Here is a 21,211-nt window from a genome sequence, read left to right as displayed (position 1 = left end):
TTAATACGTTTTATACAGCCCGTAAAAAACTAAAATAAGCTATGCCTTCTGCATTACCAGGAAAGGCACAAACCGACAAGATTATATTCAAGACATTCGGTGTAATAAATATAAAAATCATTAGTCAGTTTAAAACCTCCAATTGTGTGGTCAATTGTCGTGTTGGGCCCGCGTGGAGAGGTGCCTGGCGAGCGTATCTCGGCTGAGCAGGGCTGCTTGGAAAAGGCCGCGCATGTGTGTGCTGCCAGTGCAGCCGGCATGGTGAGGCGAAGGTGGTGCTGCCTATTGATGCTGCCGTCCGCCGACCGAGACAAACGCAGCCGAATTCGAATGCGGCCGTCGGACGCGAGCCTCTTCCGCAGGTGAGACAAGCACGCCAACAACATGGTCCCTCGGACATCTGAAGGGACAGGCCGGACGCCGTGGGGCGGAAAGGACGGCAGGGAGGGGGCGCGACGCGACTTGTTGCTCGCACCCCGCCGACCGACCGACCACCCTTGACCTTATTGGGCCCGATCTTTGTTTCCTTCACCCTATTTAATCCGTTGGTTGCACGCGGTTTCGATTTCTTTCTTCGTCTCAAGTTGTTTGATCTTGATTCGATTGAGTTGATTTTATGCAGCATGCATTTGAAAGGTAAAAGTGTTTGCGTAACAGTCGTCATCAGTTTGTAACAGAAAGGTTGGCATCGTGTTTTCCTCTACGTTTTCTGCTAATTCATTGTCTCAATTAGATGGTGATAATTTATTTTTTTATCTGAATTTCATAGAAATTCCATAGTTTATATTTTTAGATTATTTGCGAGTCCCAGCGCATAAAATATAAAAAAGGACCATTTTGGACAGGTGATGGTTGGCTGGCTAAGTTATTTTAAATTATTCCAGGTCCAACAAGATGATAGGTCATGTTTTAAAATAGCCCATATTAATGAGGTGAGGTCATGTAAGTGAACATATTAAATCCAGTATTTTCCTCTTTATTCAGGTCAACGCATCCAGTAACGAGCTGATTCAATTCCAATATAATTTCCAATTTTAACAAGCACTGGGAATTGTTATAATAAGTAACAAATTAATTGACGAGGCTGATTTGAGTTATGATATTGATTTGAATTGGCAAAAAAGTGTCTCGTAAGCCAGCCATCTCTGCGACATGAAATTCATTCACTTTCCAATGCAAAGAGAGAGTTTACTTTATAGTCTCTACTTTGAATTGAAGAAACTGAAAGGCTCTAACCTGTGTGGAAAATTAAATTTGGGCGTTCAGCTCAATGAATATTATTTGAGGAAAAATCAATATTGTTGTGGAGGCTAAGTACTGTTGATGAGACCTGCGGGACGGAAATAGCTGCTGTAAAGCGCGAGAGCGTGTCATTAGATTTTCCTCTTATAATTTTTACTAAGGTGACCATCCAACTAAAACTTTCCACACAGGGTCGAGCCATTCAGTTTCTTCAATTTAAAGATTGATCCTATATGTGTGTATTTCATCATTGTTTTAGTTTCTACTTGCTGCAAGTAAATAGTGGTCGCTGATTGCAAAAATGATGTGATATGGAGGCGCGTGCGTCATTAAAGCGGCCGGGTCGTTTGCGTCCGCCAATAACGGTGTCCATTTGCATTTTTATTGTTCGCGCGGCCCAATTTCGCCGCGACGTGGACACAAAACTGACTGGCACGGAAAAAAATTTCACTGACGGAAAAGTGGCCCCCTTTTAGAGCTGTCATGTTTAGATGTATAAATTTATTTTTTAAATCAAATCAACAGAAAATCACGTTCTTCTTAGCTCTAGATGTTTTTCAGTAAGGTGCGAGCAACTCTAAAAACTCAAAACTTAAGTTAAATCTAACAAAGATTAGAACATAAATGCATTTATGTTGGCTTAATTTTCGCATTCAGGAACATTAATCAGCTCCAAAAATTAATTATCTTTTCATCTCTGATAAGAACAATTTGAGACGAAAAAACTTGACTTATTTTGGTCCAAAAACACGACATAATATTCCAAAGCACAATTAAAAAGAGAGTAGGTGGTGAAATCTTGGGAAAACCCCAACACTCACTCTCCATGCGGCACACAACAAATTCTTAAGCCCAATTAAAATAATGGAGTCTTTATTTTTAGCCGTTTCACAAGTAGATTGTAGAAGCAGTGTGTGTTGATTAATACAAGTTCTAATTTTTATTTAGGAAATTCTTAATTAATTTATTTTTATCTTGACAAGGTTCATATATCAGGCACATCTGTTTAACTTAAATTTTAAAAAAAGTCTCGGAAGAAATCTGATATTATTCAAATTGAAAGTGAACTACGAACGCTCGACATTCTGATAACAGGTCTGCTGAAATTGAAAATGCAAAACAATGCAAATTTGGCTGAGTGCCGCCGTGCGTTGTCTCGGTCGTGAATGTGTTTCAGGAGAGCGGAAAAAGGCGGATGAAATACACGCATAAAATATGTATGAGCAGCGGGCCGTGTGCTTGGGCCGGCGCACATACAAACGCTCGCTCTCGCTGTCTGCTTGCTGCATGCACATTGATCTCGCGGGCAGGCAAGTGCTGCTGCTCAGGTCAAAGGGCGAATCAGCCAGCGCAGCCTTTTGCGCGCCACTCGCTCCATTCACTCGCGCCGATTAATTATTGACACTCGGCGCAGTGGTGAGCGTAACGCGATTATGCCCAAAGGGCCATCAAAGCTAGGCCTCACCACTCCATGGCTCGTTAAGTCGGCAAAACACCCTTTGTCCCCGCATTGGCGACGATGCAGTCCGAATTTGAAAGCTTAGCCGCCGCCGACATGATGTACTTTGAGCTGAGCTGCAAAGCTCTCAGCACTACAAGTGTAAAAGCCGCGGCTATGAGCTTTGGACAAGAAAAAAATTCTCATTTGTAGACTGACTTCTATAGAGATCTTTATAATTATGAAAGAGAAGGCTATTGTTTTGTGCTGACAATAGCTGATTGAATTCGGAAATGAAACCTGATAAATTGTTGAGGTAGGACTTAATATTTTATTAAAATAGCAAGTCGCAAGCGTTAAATTTAAGAACATAGTAGTACAGATCTTGAGGTCAGCTTTTTTCTGAAAATTCCATATTCAAATATTTCTATTTTTACATTTGTTTCTTTTTGAAATCGAACATTAAAATTCCTAGATTTTTTACCTTCTCGATTATTTGCTAGACAGGCTTCTAAACATTTTTTAGCCCTGTAAGTCTTATCAAGAACGAGGAACTTCGTGTTTATAAAATATCCAAAGACGCGCAGGGTAGGAAATTTAAAACAGGTTTGCGCCAACAAGGTGGTTTGAAACCAATTGAGATATTTGTTTATCCATTCCTCTGAATAAATTTCCTTTCAAAAATTTGTAGTTTCGTGGGCTGAAAACATGTTGTTTCAAAGAAAATTTTTGAATTAATGAATGCTGACTTAAAAAGTTAGGCTTAAAACTCTTGGAAGTAGATGATTTGGGCTAATTTGGAACCTCTGACACTCGAAAGTTCTCAAGTCCACAACCCAAAAGTTTGAACCACCATCCATTATTTGCTGTGAATGGTTCTCTAAAAATAGCTCTGATTAATAAATAATATTTTGCCCACAGGCTTCTTCTGGCAAAGTAAAGCTCAAAAATATAAGATGGGCGGCCCTCCAAGACTTGTGAGTATATAAACCAGTATGCTCATCTCTAATCCAGAAGCAAAACCTCGATATAGCCTTTTGAAAAGACCTGATCAACTGGGAGCTTTCCCTACTCAAACTTGTTTTTTTCTGCTTCTCAAGTTGAGATGGTCGGCAGAAGCAATATCAGTAAAAGCCCTTCGTGTTTTCTTGGAGAGGTAGTGGGATGAATGAATTTTGGTCTGCCCGCAGATTGTGTCAACGACAAGACTGCCATTCACGACGACGCCGCTCAAGACGTCGTCTGAAGACTTCAGCGACCAAATAGTATTCCTCGTAGCTGCAGGTGTCATATCAACCGTGCTTGTAGTCCTGCTCGTTATTTTTATACTGCACTGCTGCAGACAAAGCAATCAAGACCCTCCGGCCGTCAAGTAATCATTTTTAATTACTAAAAATTATTCCTTTGTCTATTAATTGCAAATTTAATTTCCTTAACTAATGTAAGTAAATATTGGGTTTAAAATAGAAATAATAAAATTATTGAGTTCCTGATTCCGATTTTTTTTCCTTAGAAATACTCAAAGCAGCCGGGAAGGCCGCGTTCAGAGCGTCAGCAGCTCCAACAGCAGGAAATCGTTGGATGGTGTAGCCATCGATGAAGAATTCCCCTCGAGAGCAACGAGGTGAGGGTTGGATCGTGCGTGAGGAAATCCGCATTGCACTCTCTCAATTGTGTACAATGTGCTTTTCAGTTTGTCCTCTGGGATATTGTCAAATGTGTTATAATCATGAAGTGCCAAACAAAGGTTTTGATGCGCCATTTTCATTCTTATTTTTATTTTTTGTTTCCTGGAATGATCAACCACAGTCTACAGACAAAGATTGGGGGGTTGGGCCTCGATCATTTGGCTCGCTTTGCCGCTCTCGATTCGTCCAATCAAAAGAGAAAACTAGAAATAAGTATTAAAACATGCTTTTTCGTTATTTTTTTACTTTTTATTTTTTGCACATTGAAAAATTAAATTTAGTTAATCAGCTAGTAGGTGGCCTTTAAAGTTTTGTGATTGAAAAAGCGGATTAATCAGTAGCCGTACCAAATTTATTGTCAAGCAGAAGATACTTTACTTCTAATGCTTCTAATAACATAGAAATGAATGTCTGCAGATTTTTGCACGCGGCTCGCTGTTTTTTGTTGTAGGTATAGCTGTAGAATAGGAGATGGTAGACGAGGTTCCACACGCTCCCATTATTCCTTTCCAGGTATTCAACATACGTTTATAAAAGTCTGCTCGGCTGTGTGCTTTGCAAACTGACAATCTCTTTTCCTTTGCAGGCACCACGGAGAACAAGATGGACTCCGGCGACTGCAGGGCAAAGCAAAGCACTCAAATCATGCGGTGAGTCAAAATCACGCTTTTTTATTTATCTAACACAACGTAGACAAGCAAATGTAATTGTTCAGAGGAATATCACTTTGGGGGAAAATAATCACTCTTAGGTCCATACCTTAAAAGTAAAAGAAGAGCAAAAAATGAGTAGCTCTTTAAATATAATTATATAACGCCTTTCTGAGATAAGTTATACTGTGCCGCTAAGCACGTTTTTGCTGCAGGTTGCATTGTTTGATGCCATAAAATTTTTACAAGGCAATTTGGAATTGCAAATATTTGACACAAAAATAATAAAAACAAAATGAGTTGTAATTCTATTTGAAAAAATGTAAAATAAGGAAATTAGTACTTTCGAGGGAATAATTTTAATTGCGTAAAAAGGATGGTGTTGCATTCAAATTAAATTTTTGATTAAATTACGGGAGAGATAACTAATATTATCGTTAAGAAAATATGAAGTTGCGCAAATTCAATTCCTTTGAAATTGTTAATGAAGCTCTTAAACCGTCAATATTTTATTGATTAAATTTTATGAATATAAACATTACCAAGGACGCATAGCAGTAAGAAGGAAAAGAAAAGCATGGAAAATATATCCTTGTAATATTAATGCCTATTTTTATGCTTCTAAAGTGGTCAATTTCCCGTTTCCGCGTTGTGCACATTCCCACTGGGAGTACTAATATAGTACGAAAAAATTACACTGCAATGCTCAACGGCAGTGTTGATTTCCTTTGATAACTAAACGCGCAATGTCGTGAGGGTTGCAGCATTGGAAACTGCGCAAAAACAGCGGAGCCATCCAATTCTATAATTTTACGACTGAGAATAAGACACTGGATAGGCATCTCGCTCTGCGTTTACTCACAATAAAATTCTCTCAGAGGAGATGAATTTATATTTCTGGCTCAAATAGAGGAAAAAGTGAAGCTTATTTCAGGGCTAAAATATTGATATTCATCACTGAAGCGGTTGGTATTAACAGCCCAAATGGCTCAATTAACCAGTCGGAAGGTAGTGAAGGTCAATTAATCAAAATTACATAGACTTAGGTTGTCGCGACAACAATAGCAACGATTATTGCCGTCCAACACGCACAGTCGTTGAAAATTATGTTCGCTGATCTGTTTGTGAATTTTATTGTTAGATCAGGGTAAATAAGGAATACTTTATCAGTCAATTACCTTTTTAGATATATAAAATTTAAAAATAGAAGTGGAATTGATATTGAGACGATTATGTCTATACATGAACTTTTTGTTATATAATCAAATTATAAAGAAATCAATTTTAAACCTTTAGACCCAACTTTTATGACACGATGCAAAATATTTTTGCATCGTGTCTAAAATTCCTACCAAGTCACAGACGACTGTCAGATCATATCCTACCAATTTTAACAGAAATTCTGATACGTTCCATACGTTTCCATGTTTTTTTGACAAATTTGATTGATATGAATTTTTTGTTTTGGACTGTAGTTTAATCGAGGGAATTTTAAAATATTGAGACATTCAAAATGTGTGTGATCCCCAATAAATTAAAACAATGCGAGGTAGGTGCCATAACCTGCAGGAAAATTGAAAAATTTTGTTGAGTTCTCAGCCAGCCGGCTAATTTTGGGTCAAGTGGTCACAAGCCAGCCTCTGTGAATTTGGCCAAACTGCCACCCACGCCAGCCACCAGTCAAATTCAGGGAAAAAATAGAAAAAAGTGTATAGAGTCAGATAAAAATTGGTCTCTGGCCCTTCAGGTATAGTTAAGCACAATCAATCTTCGCTTTTAAAAATTGTCAACCGTACCTAAAAATTGCGCGGCTGAGACCTGAATATAATTTTTGGATTTTGCACATCTCTGATTTTCAAATTATACCCGCAATTGAAATTTAGGTGTAACAAATTTCGATAAAAAAATATACCCAACAGACTATGGAATGCTGAGAGATCTTTGGAGTTTTCTCTTCCTCCGTCTCAGCAGAATATTCAAACTACTTGTTGGTTTGGTGAAATGAGTGGAATATGGCTTTGAATTTTAAACAAAAATTAATTGAGCGACAAAATCGATTGGAAACGTGCGGAAGAGCAGGCAGGCAACCAGCCAGCGATTTGTGAATCGAGTCTGAGAGCGAGCAAGTCACGCGACCGGGCGAGGGACGAGGGCGTCGGAGGGCGAATGCGGTACACGGCTTGCCCAACAATTACGCAGCGCGGCGCGGCCCCGGCCACCCCGACACTGCTGACGCGCCGCTGACGTCATCACTCGGCGCTTTCGGAAAACGCTGCGCAAAATCTGGCCGGGCCACGCAACTGCAAATTTCGCACCCTCTGCGCCACGCTCCCAGTCGAATTTGGAAATTTCCTCTTTTCAATTGATCGATGAGTAATACAGCATGACCTGCATGACTAATCTATCAATGTTAATTTATGATGTTGGATAGTCGTTAAAAATGACGTCAAACGCTTCCTAAGAGACAGATACTTTTTTGAAATCAAATAAGTAAAAATTTTGTCAATTCAAAATATTACTCTTCAATTTTAGGGAATAATAATTTTAGGCAATGTACAGATCACATCACACAGTGTTATCAGTCGTAGCAAGTGATACTTTTAAAAGATCATTTTGTGGTACGCTTTGTGGTATTTTTGTAATTAGATCATTAGGAACAATCAATATCCAGATTTCGTCAATTTTTTCGACAGTTTTTCTCGACTTGATTATGCTTTTGTATAGTTGATCTTTCTTGTCATCCTTTCTTGTGAACCCAAATGCACTATACAGGACCCCCCCCCCCCCCAAAGGATATTGTCCGAATGATATCTGAAGTTCACCAAATGATAATCGGAAATCGCAAAACGGTCATTGGAATTTGCCTGAACAGGTTAAGGAAAATACCCAAAAAATAAAAAGTTTGAAATTTAAAACAAGAAACTAATAAGATCTTCACCAAATCCATTTTTAGTACTAGAAGTGGATTGCAATCGAAATCATTGAGTCCCTTTCCAGCTTCCAGGAGTAAGATTGTGTCATGTTATGCATTTCTTGATATCATTTTGTTGTCTCGTGAAATCCGTATACAAAATCTTTCAAAAATATTATTAATGTCGTCTACAACAGCGAAATACGTCTGAGGTTGTTCCAGACTGTCGACATTGCCAGTTATTAATGATTGCATCCATAGCGCATACTCATGAGAGCAACATTAAATAGTGAAATGAAATATTCCTAATTGCCAGCACTTAAACCACTTCTCAACCATGGGAAGCACTTGCCACCCTACATTAATTCTTATTTTATTTCGTAAAAAGTTTCCCCATCACAAGGCATTGTCTGTTAGATAAAATTCGTCGAGAAGAATAAAAAAACTGTTGTACATAAAAGGTCAAAAGCGTAGAAAATTGACAAAATTTGATCTAATGGCTTGGCCTCACTAGTATTTGATTATTGCTTATTGTTCCAACAATTATGACACTACTACTTTCTAGCGATGTAAATTTACTTTCCACTTTGGCCCATCATCAATCCACTTGAAAGCCCAATCAAAAAATGGCGGTAAACATTTAAGAATTGCAATACAAAAAATTACATCAGCAAAAAAGAAAATTATGTTGTAGGTGATTGCTTTGGTAATACAATAATTTCCCGAATATCCAATCTAAATTTAAAACCTGCATCCACGGCAGTTCACGTTGAAAATTGTTTTACATTCTTTTAAATCAGATTACATCCTGTTTACACGGGCCATTTTACAGCAGACCGAAGTGCAAAATCTATCCGCATTGATCGCAAAAATGGCTTCGTGGTATAATTCATAGAAATTATCGTTTGTCACGGTTCTGAAGTCTAGAAAATGTATCACTCAAGAGCAGGTTGTAAGTCACAATGTGTACAATTTCGTTCCGCACCGTAAATTTCACGAATCGTGTTGCGCCGTGACGCGATCAAAAGTGGAGTAAAAAGCACGAGTGGCCTAATAATTAGAAATGTGGGCAAGGGCGAAACGTGGGCGACACAGGGTGCAGAAAAAACATTGCGCGGGGGTCGGGCAGGCGGGGGCGCGTGTGCATTCACAGACAAGCGCAGCAACGGCATCGATTGTGCGGCGATGACGTCAAAGACTACGACAGAGGCGCAGTGGCAGCAGCAAAGCCACTAGAGCACAGCGGCGGCGGCTCCGGCTCCATTCAGTGCTGCGTCTGAATGGCGTCCGGCCGGTGCTGCTGCTGCTGACCTCCGGGGCCGGACGAGCCGACCGACCTACGCGATGTGGTTCTGCTGCCAGGCGGTGCAGTGCAACCTCAAGAGCTGCTTCGGCGTGCACGAGGCGTGGAAAGCGTGGCAAGGCTGGAGCCACGTCGTCCACCCGTCCGCGCCCAAGCAGCAACCCTCCTTCGCCGGGTGAGAAAACGGTCCAGCATCCGCACGTGTCCACTCGAATGGATTTTTTCCAATTTTTTTGGAAAGATCAGGAGCAATTTTCCGACTCAGCTATTTTATTCCACATTATTTTTGTGTGATTCGGATATAAAAAAAAACAAGTTTAAAACAATAAAGAATATATACTCATGCTTCTGAGACTAGGTTAAAATATCTGGTAAAAAATAAATAATGAAGATGCTTTACAAAATTCACTATTTGCGATATTGAAAATTTCCGTTGAGCTTCAAAACTTTTATAAACATGAATAAATACACGCGTTGTTTTTGCCATATAAATTAAATATTTTGAGGATATTCTGACTTTTTTAAGGATTTTAACTACTTATGAATAGGTAAAAAATTTATTTGTATCTTCGGAATATTTTTGATTCGATTATCTACATTTTTAAACACCATAATACCACTACACTCCCTTGAAAATTTTCAAGGGGCATATTTAATATTGAGATTAAAATTTTCAAGGGGAATCAGGAAAAGAGGCTATGAATTTGAAATTATCATATATTTGTATTCTGGGCATTTGATGAAATATAAACCTGTACCACGTAATTTTAAAGCTTTTGAGCCCCACTTGAACGGTCTGCAAACCATCCTTAGAGCCAAAACACATATTTAGATTCAAAGTGAGTTTATTGCGAATCAGCATCTTTAAAGTCGAATAAACACCCTTAAAACGTGAATCATTATCGGTGCTTACAGGATTTTTAAAAATTCTACAATAAAGGTTATGGTTTTCAATGAATTTAAGTAATTAATCATTTTTCATCCAGTTTGTTCTGGGAGTTAAAAAAGATTGTGTGGCTTCAAAATTTTTAACTGCTCCGGTTTCCAAATTGATATGTATGAAACTTAGGTTTCAAATCAATTTTTTCTTGATGCTTATACCATTGTATTTGTTGATACGATTAATACAAAAATAGATGATCATTATGAATCTCACCAATAAATATTTGGGTTGTAAAATATAATTTGTAGACTATAAATTTTCTAAACAGTCTTTGATCCTATTAAGCTATGCAGTCACTCCATAAAAGTTTCATTTCGAAACCAAAAGATGCATACGAAGTCTAAATTTAGGGTGGCAATAAGTGAAAGTCCTCCTCGACACGTGCTCCTTTTCTATTCTTGTCTTATAAGCATTCTAATTGCCACCTGGTCTGCATGATGCATGTATAAACTCACGTATATTGTAAAACAAAGCGATAGAACACGAATTCGCGCGGCACAATGGTCAAGAACCGTGAGCGAGACAAAAAGGTGAAGGGGCGACAGTGAAAAATTGTGCCACACGAGTCGGCCTTGACTCTTTCTTTTTCTTTATTTTTCCATTCTCAGAGAGCGACCCTGCAGTGCTGGGAACGTTACTCCTCTGCGGAATAAGTGCGAGAATCGTAAACGCTACAGTAAACAAATATGGTGGTCTGACTTTTCTTTACAAACGTATAAGGAATATTTTTCCGCTTATTAAATAATTTGATGATATAATTTTGTTTTGTCTTAACCTTTTGCCGTATGCATTTTTTTATGATTTAAAAAGGGTAAATAATCAATTCCAAATCTGGTTTATGATTTTCGTTGCAACTATTCCTAAAAATAGTCATGGGCTTCAAACGGGACTTGAAAATTTTACATTTTTGAAAAAATCTTTTAAAAGTACCGTACCAATTAAAATACTTATAATTTGAGATGCACCTGCTTTTAAAAGTCAACGTTGGGTAATCGTTAGACTCTTTCAACACGCATACCTTTCCAGTGGAACGCTGCAACAGCTTTTCATAACAGGGAAACGGGTAGCAGCCAATGGAAACACGCGCTTTTAATGATTCTGTTTACTCGGTGCGTGGGTGGGCAAGTTGAGCATTAAATAGAGAACAAAAAGCTTCAGTTTTTCTCGTTGATGAGTTTTTTTTAGCAAAAAATACAGTAGGGCCCGTAAGTTTCTACCTAGAACTGTCCCTCTTACATAATTTATAATTTTATTTATCGAGAGTAGGTATTGATTTCAATTTTAGTTCCCATTAGAGCAAAAAGCATTCGAGAATCTGGACGCGTTCCGATCCCTCCTTTTATGTCCTATATTTTTAGACAGTTTAAAGGTATTTCTAGAGAGATCTGTATTTATCGCAAGCTATAGTTTATACCCACTTATTCGTGACTTGATAAGTAGACCAGCCTGTACGTTGAAGGACTGTTAAATCTGTGCTTGCTGTGTGGCGCGTGCACGCGTAAGGGTTCAAGTTATAAAAAGGCCGCCCTTCATTATAACTCAGCACCTCTTCAACCCTCGCAAAAAAGCTATTTTTGGCCTGGATTGTTTTGAATCTTACAAAACACAAACAAAGCAGGAACAAAGCAAAAAACTTCCCCCCAAGAAAATTTGAGTGTTATACAAAAGTGCTAAAAATGTCAACAGTTCTCAACACTCTTTACCTTCGAATAGCATAGAAGAAAATGAACCTTTCTAGAAGAAAGCTGTTCTTCAATACAAATTTTGTATGTTAAAAAATTAAGATATTCCATTGGAACGGATAGTAAAATTGCGTTTTAAATCGTGGTTAAAAAATTACAACTCCTCTCAAAAACAAACTGGGAGCATCACCTACATGTAGTCTATTGATATTTTAATTTTGGAAATGTGTGTTGATAGTGCTGCAAGCGAGGACAATAGTCGGAGCGTGGTGCTGCAACGTCAATTGTCGATAAAGGCAGTGGTGTCGCCGTTCTTCGCCCGCCAAAGCACCGCCGAATTGAACGCCTCTGAGGTGAGTAGCCCCACATGCCCTACAGGCTAGGCTGAAAATCGGTCAACTCGCCCAACGAAAATGTATCCAACCCTACATCAACATTTCTTTAAGAAAAATGAAAATAACGGAGATTAATCTTAGCTGGTACTGCCTATCAGTAAATTTTTTCCATTTGTTTTCCCCAACAAAATCGCTAACCTCCTAAACGCAGTGATGCTTTTTGTTTTCATGATGTCGCGAAAAAATAATTCGTTAAGATGTTTGAAGTGAGGGAAATATACAGGGAATATTAATAAAGATTTTTCCGTTTTTAACGCTTGTAGGTTGGAAGATTAGTATTGAAATTTCCACTGAATGGTTATCGCATTCTTCCTCCCGAGAATTTAGTAAAATTTTGTCCTCAAATTCTCTTAAAAATAATATAAATATTTAGTGCGTAGAAAAAGATTGATTTATTCCTGCAGTTTTTCGGGCCAGCCTGGCACAGAGTTCACTGGCGCGCTTCGATTTGCTGTCGAATTTATTAGGTCCGCGGGGGTGGGAGGGGTGCTTTCGTGCGAGTGTACGTGTGGTGTGTTGCCCATGCTCTCAGAGCATTTGCATCGTAATTTCTCGCCACGAAGCCTAAAAATAGACGTGTAACGAGCGCGCTGCGCGTTCTATTTTCTTCATTTTCTCCTCTTTCACCCCTTTGTTTATTAGAAAAACTGCGGGAGAGAAGAAAAATGATACGTTTTTAGTTTGCACCATTTTCATAGAAACGTTTAAAATTAATTTTTTTTTAAACATCGGGGGTACTTCAAGTAAAATTAGTGTTTTCGTTGCATATTAGAGAGCGTTGATGTTCGTATCATTTCAATTAGTTTTCCGTCATTCGATTCAATTATTTCCTGGAACTAACTTTTAAAATCATGAATCAATAACATCACTGACCATTTGACAAGTCATCGATTTGAAAATAACTCATCAGAGTCCAAACGTTGAATAGCAATTGTTTGTTTCGTTTTTTTATCCACACTTTGCCATTCCCTAGGGGACCAATTTTATTTATTCCACGCAGGCAAATTGTTTTTGCCCGAGTGCGTGGAATTTTTCCTCCGCCGGCACGGACATTTATTTGCGTCGCTGTGTTACGTGACGCCACTGCCGACGAGGGCGGCTTGGAATTTAATTTGTCGGCCGGTAGCTCAAGTTTGTCTGCGCGTTGCGTTGCAGCAGGTGGAGGTTAGCGTAGACAAGAGTGAGCCGGACGAGTGCTACCACCCCAAGGTGAGCGTGCGTCTCAGCGGCAGCTGCAGCAGTGTGCTCAGCCCGCGCGGCAGCTTCCGCAGGCCCAAGGCCGAGCAGCACGCCTCGCCCCCTGACAGCCCCATTGAGGCCGCAGCGGCTGTCTCCCCGGCCATCAACTCGCCCAGGCGCACGCCCCGCAAGGAACTTTCCAGGGAAGCCAGGTAAAATGTTATATTAAAACTAAAATAAACTAAACTGAATATGAGCGCAACATTTTTGTTTACCAAAATTTGAATGGAAAGAGAAAATAGGGGACAGTTAGGGCTTATTTCGAGCAAAATCAACGCGCACAAATTAATATCAGCAGTTTACTATAAAAACCCGAAAAATTGTTGAGATTTTTATATTCTGCGATTTGCAAACGCAAGACCTTGACCGACGACCTTAAATTTAGGTTTCATTCAATTGTGCTTGACAAGAAGAATCCAATGCACATATTACGTTTTAAATTAAACCACTAACAACTTGAGATATTGTGCTCCAAAATTTGTTCTAAATGCCTCATCACACACCGGACAGCGAAATATCAATCCCTTATTCTCTTGTGCCCTTCCGCTTTCGTGCTTTCCATTACAACCTTCAAATTTAAAATCAAATAAGTCACAATCGATTTATTTATTCGGCACGTATGCTGCCCCTCGAAATAATAAAAATAAAACATGGAAATAATTTCAAGCGAGCGACAGTAATACAAAATTAAATCTTTGGTGGTGGTATCGAAATAGACCGGTGTCTGAGGAGAAAATAACTATGTGAAGGCGCAAAAGATGTCACACGCGAGGTCAATAAATAAACATAAAGGGTGTTGTGATGGAAATCAATCTGCTCGACGCGAGTCTGCTCTTACGTGTGCTTTCTCTTTGTGTCGGGCAGCAAGGGCGCGCTGGAGGTGGTGATGGAGTGGGATGATGGCTCGCCACCGCACCGCGCACCTAGCACCGACTGGACGCCGCTGGAGATGGGTCTCTACCACTACCGCGACGAGCTATCCAAAAAGCAGCTCAGTGACGAGTCCAGCGACGGCGGCGGCAAGGTCCGCTACAATGACACTGGCAGCCTCGAGGAGGTTTGTCCTCTCGCTCATCTCTCAATTTGAAATTTATAAATTAAAATTAAAAAATATTTATTCAAAGCACAATCCAATGCTCAACCAGTCATTAATGACTTATAAAAACTGAAGAGCTTTTTGTTGAATAAAAACTTTTAAAAGGATGTGTAAAATTAATCAATTAATTTTCACTAGCATTTTTATACAAAATTTAAAAAATCAGATCTTAACGTGGCTAGTCCTAAAAGCAAAAAAACAGAAATTGGTGGTTCAAAGGGGATTGGTTGCAAGGAAAGTGATTTCATACGGTTTTATAATGTATATTGTGGCTGTTTTGGCCCCGGGGACCTCAGATCAGTAGTATTTTACCTTAAAAATCACACCTTAGTTTTAATTAGGAAATTCTTAATCAATTCACTTTGAGCCTCCAAATCCTTATTTGTTTGCCAGTATAAAATCTAAATCACAAATTAAATCAGCCAAAATGTGTTTATATGATTTATATTTTCATTATAAAACAAAAAAAGAAAAACTGTCAACGCAAGTATTATTTTTACATCTAAAATTTCCAACCTCATCCACTTTCTTACGTAATTGCAAACAGTGCAGTTCAGTATACACAGCCATAAATAACAATCTCAAGCAGAGTGTGCACAAAGCGGGCGTTTCGATTTTTCCACGAATGTAAAAAGAAACGTAAATGTGTGACGCAGGTAAACGCGCAGAGTGGAATGGTGGACTACTTCCTGGACGACATGCTCGAGCACAACGCCGCCGCCGACTTTGAGGACTTACGGGTGAGTTTCTTTTCTTTAGATAGTCACATAAAAGCGTCGGACGCGTAAGAAAGAAAATGAACACGTTTTCCCTCAACACGCGCAGCTGCAGTACAAACAATTGTGGGAGCTGCGGGCGACATTCGAGGAGGACGACGAGGAAATCAGCGATTCGCCACCGTCGCAAGAGCTGTCGAGGGTCAAAGTCAACGCGCAGCAGGAGTACACCAAGAATAGCACGCCCCTCGAGAAGGAGCCCATCCTCAACTCACCGGCCGACCTCTCGCCAGGTACCGAAATAGATCCGCAGGCAACCCGCGCGACGCACACCTCGTGCCGGTTGCATACCCACTCCACCGCGCCGTTTTTCCCGAGCAGGAAAAGCAGACAGCTTTTTGTGGCTTGTTTTGATCTTATCTAATTGGCAATGCTGGTGAAAAGCTTTTCCTCGTCATTATTTATCAAGAACTCTGGGCTGAATTTCACTATGGCTTTGAGCGTGTTTGTGAATTATTTGTTTGCGTTTTAATGAAAATTGAGGATAAAAACGAGTGCGACCAGAAATAATTTGAATAGGTGAACGTTAAAAGAAAAGGCATCCCTTTTCCCCCAAAAACTCATATTTAATTAAGTAAAAATGAGAAGTCGAAATATCAGTAACATCATAATTAGACCTTAAGGTAACGATAAGCTTGCCCTCCAAATAATTTGACAACTTTGAAAATGGAAATGATGAAAAAGTTTTATGTGAAATTAATTAATGATATTTTTGCCACAAAAAAGATAGTTTTGAGATATTTATTGCGGTTTTTGAGCCAATTTAGGCTATTTTTGCTAATATTTTTTCAGAGATTTTCTTCCCAATCCAAAGGCTTTTTGTTGCCATTATTGTACATGGTGTTTTTGTGTCAGTAAAAAGCTATGAGGTCAAATTCCAACGGGTTTAATGGCGTATTTTGGTTTAAAACATGCACCACGCCCGGGAATTTTTCTTGACTCATAACTTTACCACGCTCTTTGGAAGTTAGCAACTGACTTAAATGACGTAGTAATAAATAATTAAACCTTGACATTTATTTGACAAGTATTTTACTTCTAGAACCAACAGTTTTGAAAATCAGTACTTTTTATTCTATTGAAAATCATTTGAAAAATAGAATATTTGTAAGAAATCTTGCATGCAACGCCACTTTAGATCAATTTTCTCATTTTTTTCATAAGCAATTTGGATGAATTTAGACTGCTTTTGGAGGTTTTAGACGGGTTTAGGCTCCACAAACCGAATACAAGTGTGGGTCTTACTTAGTTATTCTCGAAATCTTTTCGTTTTTATTTATTTCTTTACTCTGAAATCCAAATAAAACGAACTCATATGCAGATACTAATCTGCTCTTAAAAATTACCTAATAATTAAACAAAAACACTCGATCACAAATAATTGCATAATTTCAGACCCGGCAACGAGTCACACGACTTCGTTCGAGTCAAACACGGAGCCTCTGCTGAACGAGGATCTGCCGGTGCGGTGGCCACCGCACCTGCTGCAGCTGCCGTCCTACGAGTCACGCCGCCAAACCTACAAAAACGTTCTGACGTCGCGGCTGCGGCGCAAGGAAGGTGGCGCCACCTTTCAGCCGCTGGTCATCGAAAACAGTAGCTTCGACTCCGTGGAGACTGTCGACACTGAAGGCTCCTCAACAGACGCCAGTAGACTAGAACAGGTCAGTTTGCATAATTTGCTCATCTTTCAACTCTGGAAAACGATACCTTTTTTAAATTACCGCCCACATAAATTTATGATGGTATCGGAAAATTGGTTTTGAACAAACAGATTCACATTGGAGGATATATAAAATTTAAAGTAGTCCTATTCTTTATAATGTTTTTGGGTTCACTTTTGCACAAAAATATCTAACTAACAAAAATTTTTTTTAGTTTATTAAAAATACAAATTTAAAAGAAACCTGCATGAATTGTAATTAATATTTAACTAATATTCTCTTTCGCAGTTGACAACGAGCTTCGAGAGTACAACGGACAACACGGACAGCCTAGGCGAGGGCGGAGGGCAGTCGACGGGACACGGGAAGCTACAGCAGATTCGCGCTGACAGTGGCTACCGCAGCTTCGAGACGACTTGCGCGCCGCGGCTGTGCCAGAAGCAGGACAGCATCGACCTGGACGAGGCCAAGACTGAAGCGGAGGAGCAAGCGGCCAAACGGCGCCGCGACTTCCACGGTGGCGCCACCGGCCGCCGCACGCCCGACTCGCTATACTTCGAGTCGGTCAACGAGCTCGAGACGGACTCGCGATCCGGTGGGGACTCGCCCTCTTCCGTCACCACCGCGACCATCGTGCCCAAGAGGAGCAAAACGGTGCTCATGCCCAGGTACCTCAGGTGAGTCTTTATCAAAACTGGTAAACTAATGGCATCCATCTACAAAAAAAAAATGATTGGTATAGGACTGAATTTTAGACAGTATAGAAGTCTCAACCAGCCGCGCTGCGATGCGCCTCCGGCCGTTAAACACTATCAAACTCCACGTTTAAAATATTGTCAGACACCGGCCGCTGGTGAAAATGGCCAGCCGCCGCCTTTGATCTCGCGGCTGAGACCTCTTGACAGCATTTATTGAAAAAGAGTTGACCAGAGCTATTTCCACGAGTTATTGAAAGCATTTGGAAATTTTTTTTAGATTCTTTTAGCAATTCTGCTTGAGTTCACCAATTTTTATACATTATAGTACCTCCTTACTTAAGGTTTGAAGTTTGATTTCTGGCTTGAAGCTGATCAACCCTGATTTGCCTTTGAACTGAAAATTTTCTCGTAGAAAAATTCAATTTTTTATGTTCTAACTACTCAGCAGGCACTTACGCTCTTCCAATAAAAAGCCAGGTTCAACTCTCAGGTCCTAACCCTGACGTGAACCTGAAGGTCAAAATCTAGATATCGGCATGAATTTGCTATCTAGAAGTTTAATCTTGATAAACTTCAAAATTTATAAAATATACTGCTGTAGTGCGAATATTTTCAAATAACTGATTGGTTATGAAGATGAAATATGTAAAATATTGAAACAGGAAAATGTGATATTTTAATTTTGAATAGTTGACTTCGTGGGATTTAATAATATCTTGTGTACCAGACATAATTTTCTTAATGTGACACCAAATCTGAGTTTCTCAAGTCTACAAAATGAAATCTAGATCACAGTTAAAATTTCACAGTCCACGAAATTGTTTTAATCTGAAAGATTCTTTCATTTTTAATTTTGCAGGCACAACAAGTATGTGTACTCGTCACTGCAGACGCGCGACTACAGCGTGGACGAAAAGTCGGACGCCCTGTTCCGCGAGTTCAGCCGGTGTGACCCCACGTACGAGGCCGAGTGTGCCGCCAACAAGCACCGTCTGTCGCGACGTCTGCACCAGCACCGCTCCAGCGACTTCGAGTTGCACTACCTGAAGCGGCACCGACGCGTGTCGCCGCCGTTCAGCGTCGACGGCGACGCTCTCTCTGCCGACGCCAAGCTCGCCGACCTCAAAGACATCCCCATCATCAGGGTGGCCGACGACGACTCTTCCGACTGCATCTACTGACGATCGCTGCCGCAGCCACCGCCGCTGGAGAAATTATCGAATTTTTCGTCGCGTTAGTTTTTTAAAAAAGACTATACCGAAATTTGCGAACACTAATTTGAATAAATGCATCTTTGGTGAAACTGGAAAGGGTTAACGGCGTACTTAATCCGATATTTGCGTAAACTGTAAAATGTTTGACATCCCCAATGGCCGAGAGCGTCCCCATTTAGTTTGATTTTTAATTATATCATCGGGTTTTATTTTGGTTAATTTGCATTTAAGATGAAATTAGAATTTAAAATTTTACGAGCAGAGAAAAAAATCACGATATTTTGAGTAATTCGCAACAATAGATTTTTTTGTAGAAAATAAATTTAGGAACAAATAATTATTACAACAAATACAACAATTTGTCAGACTTCTTTTTAATGTTATGTTGAAAAGGGGTTAGTTCATAAAAACAAAATAAAAATGAGTGTTGCAGGAGCAATATCCTGAAGGTAAATTCGACGTTTTTAGGCAAACCCCCTTTCAAAGTCACTAATGATCAGTGGAAATTAAATTTTCATATCGCAAATACGCCATTCGTTCTCATTTGATAGTCCACGCATTAAAAACTAGTCACAGAAAAAAAACGATGATCGCAAGTCATTGCACATCCCTAGAGATTTTTTTTCGAACGCAACAGTATTGACTTTTAATTTGAGCATATCAGACGATATTATTCCGCATCTAGAATGTACTGTATAGTGAATTGATCTGAATCCAGAGTGAAAATATAAAAAATGGACAGAGGCTTCAAGCTTCAGACACTAACAATTGCGCGAAAATAAATTGCTAATACCGAAAATAATGTTATATAATTCAGATTGAGTGAAAGTAAAACACAACTCAAAGGATCAATTTTGTATTCAATCTAGAAAACGAGTCAGGGGAGTTGAGAGCATGGGTTTTATGGAAACTGACCGTTTGAAAATTCCTGTTAAAATTGTTTCTCATCACCTTCAAAAATGTGATATTAAACTATAACAACTTCTACTTATGCAACGTAGCCTGAAAATCTTATAGCGATCGAGATTATCAACTGTAAGTTTAAAAATGCATAAAAATATTTATCCTGCATCAATGTACATATAATTAAATTATTAGTATACTCTGTATCAAACAAATGTAGGAACAAATGTTGACTTAGTGATCTCATGAGCATTTAACTCATAGGCAAGAATGATGAATCCCATATTTTCATATTGTAGAAATAGCTTGCCCTTTTTATACAAAATCAATCTGCGAAAAAGAGATACAATTATTCACTTGAGTACTATACATTGACTTCAATTACTCACAAGTTTCCGTTTCAACGACCAATTAGATCATGTTTTTTAATCATGTTAATCATACGTTTACTTTAATCAGTAGATTTTGCACAAACTGTTCAGTTAATTTCCTATATGATCGTGTCTAATTAATAAAATTTTCAGGAAATATAAGTAGCTAATAGAATTGAAAGTCTCTGTTTATCTCAGGTGAAAGTGAAGTACATGTCCACGAGAAAATAACGCTGTTTCGTCTCTTCAAATACTCGCAATTTAATGTATTCACAACATATACAAATTTTCAATAAACAATTAATCAATAAACAAAGATACCTTTCGTTTTTACTTTTCAATTTTCCTCCTTTCAACTTGAATAAAATATTTATATCTGCACGTCCTTGCGTAAAATGTTTTGAAGCGTACGTACAACAACTTAGATAGTTTTTACTTGACTGTTGAAGGACATTGAAATTTATTGCTCTTTGTGGGAGACAAGAAAATGTTCAACTTTGCTATAAACATATTGACCTCAACACCACTTATCGCTAGTTTGACGTCCACCCCAATTGCTTTGGACTGAACTTGTGCTGGATATAAATTCAGGCTGTGAAATGCACTATTAATTAATCAAACTAATTCTGATCAATAAAAATATGTTGCAAGCCTCGTGTGCACTCACTGCTTCACCATCACACAATTTTATCTCATATGCTTTGGAAAATAATTATTAATATCGGTATTTTGCGTATTTTGTTGGGGATTTAAAAATATTGTGAAATAATAAAAACAAATTAAAAGTAATGATTTAGAAATGAAACCGTGGAGTGTATATTATGCAATTAATACATTGGATCTGTGCTAAAGCGATATTTTGTATCGTTTTGATGCATTTTTTCCAAAGTTGCCTATCAGACAGCTCTTTTGCGACATAAATTATTGAACAAAATGGGACTAACATCCGGAAAATCACACGTCAATGATGCGATACGTTTCCGCTGCTGAAATTTTTA

The 21,211-nt window shown here is 39.0% G+C and overlaps 1 protein-coding gene across 3 annotated transcripts; it reads left to right on the top strand.

The window, feature by feature from the left end:
* The first annotated feature begins 249 nt into the window (after positions 1 to 249).
* LOC135946289 (uncharacterized) lies at positions 250 to 20,533 on the top strand. Of its 3 annotated transcripts, XM_065494445.1 has the most exons (14): positions 250 to 362; positions 3,602 to 3,657; positions 3,871 to 4,052; positions 4,194 to 4,304; positions 4,820 to 4,881; positions 4,955 to 5,018; positions 12,096 to 12,210; positions 13,408 to 13,643; positions 14,356 to 14,548; positions 15,244 to 15,327; positions 15,413 to 15,596; positions 16,759 to 17,027; positions 17,316 to 17,704; positions 18,585 to 20,533. In XM_065494445.1, the coding sequence occupies exons 2-14, from the start codon at positions 3,637 to 3,639 to the stop codon at positions 18,904 to 18,906; spliced, it is 2,232 nt and encodes a 743-aa protein (XP_065350517.1). In that variant the 5' UTR covers positions 250 to 362; positions 3,602 to 3,636; the 3' UTR covers positions 18,907 to 20,533. The 3 variants fall into 3 exon arrangements, with proteins under 3 accessions (XP_065350517.1, XP_065350519.1, XP_065350518.1); XM_065494447.1 differs by lacking the exons at positions 250 to 362; positions 3,602 to 3,657; positions 4,820 to 4,881 and having other exon boundaries at positions 3,922 to 4,052; XM_065494446.1 differs by lacking the exons at positions 250 to 362; positions 3,602 to 3,657; positions 3,871 to 4,052; ... (1 more) ...; positions 4,820 to 4,881; positions 4,955 to 5,018 and adding an exon at positions 9,142 to 9,407.
* The last annotated feature ends 678 nt before the right edge of the window (positions 20,534 to 21,211 follow it).

This window comes from Cloeon dipterum, chromosome X, assembly GCF_949628265.1.
Source record: "Cloeon dipterum chromosome X, ieCloDipt1.1, whole genome shotgun sequence".
NCBI lineage: Eukaryota > Metazoa > Arthropoda > Insecta > Ephemeroptera > Baetidae > Cloeon > Cloeon dipterum.
This window is presented reverse-complemented; position numbering and strand designations above follow the sequence as displayed.

Bases quoted from the DNA above. Each gene is read 5' to 3' on its own strand.
- LOC135946289 (XM_065494445.1), top strand. From the start codon at position 3,637: ATGGGCGGCCCTCCAAGACTT. The intron at 4,882-4,954 runs GTATTCAACATA...TTTCCTTTGCAG, and splicing joins CTCCCATTATTCCTTTCCAG to GCACCACGGAGAACAAGATG. The intron at 13,644-14,355 runs GTAAAATGTTAT...TGTGTCGGGCAG, and splicing joins GAACTTTCCAGGGAAGCCAG to CAAGGGCGCGCTGGAGGTGG.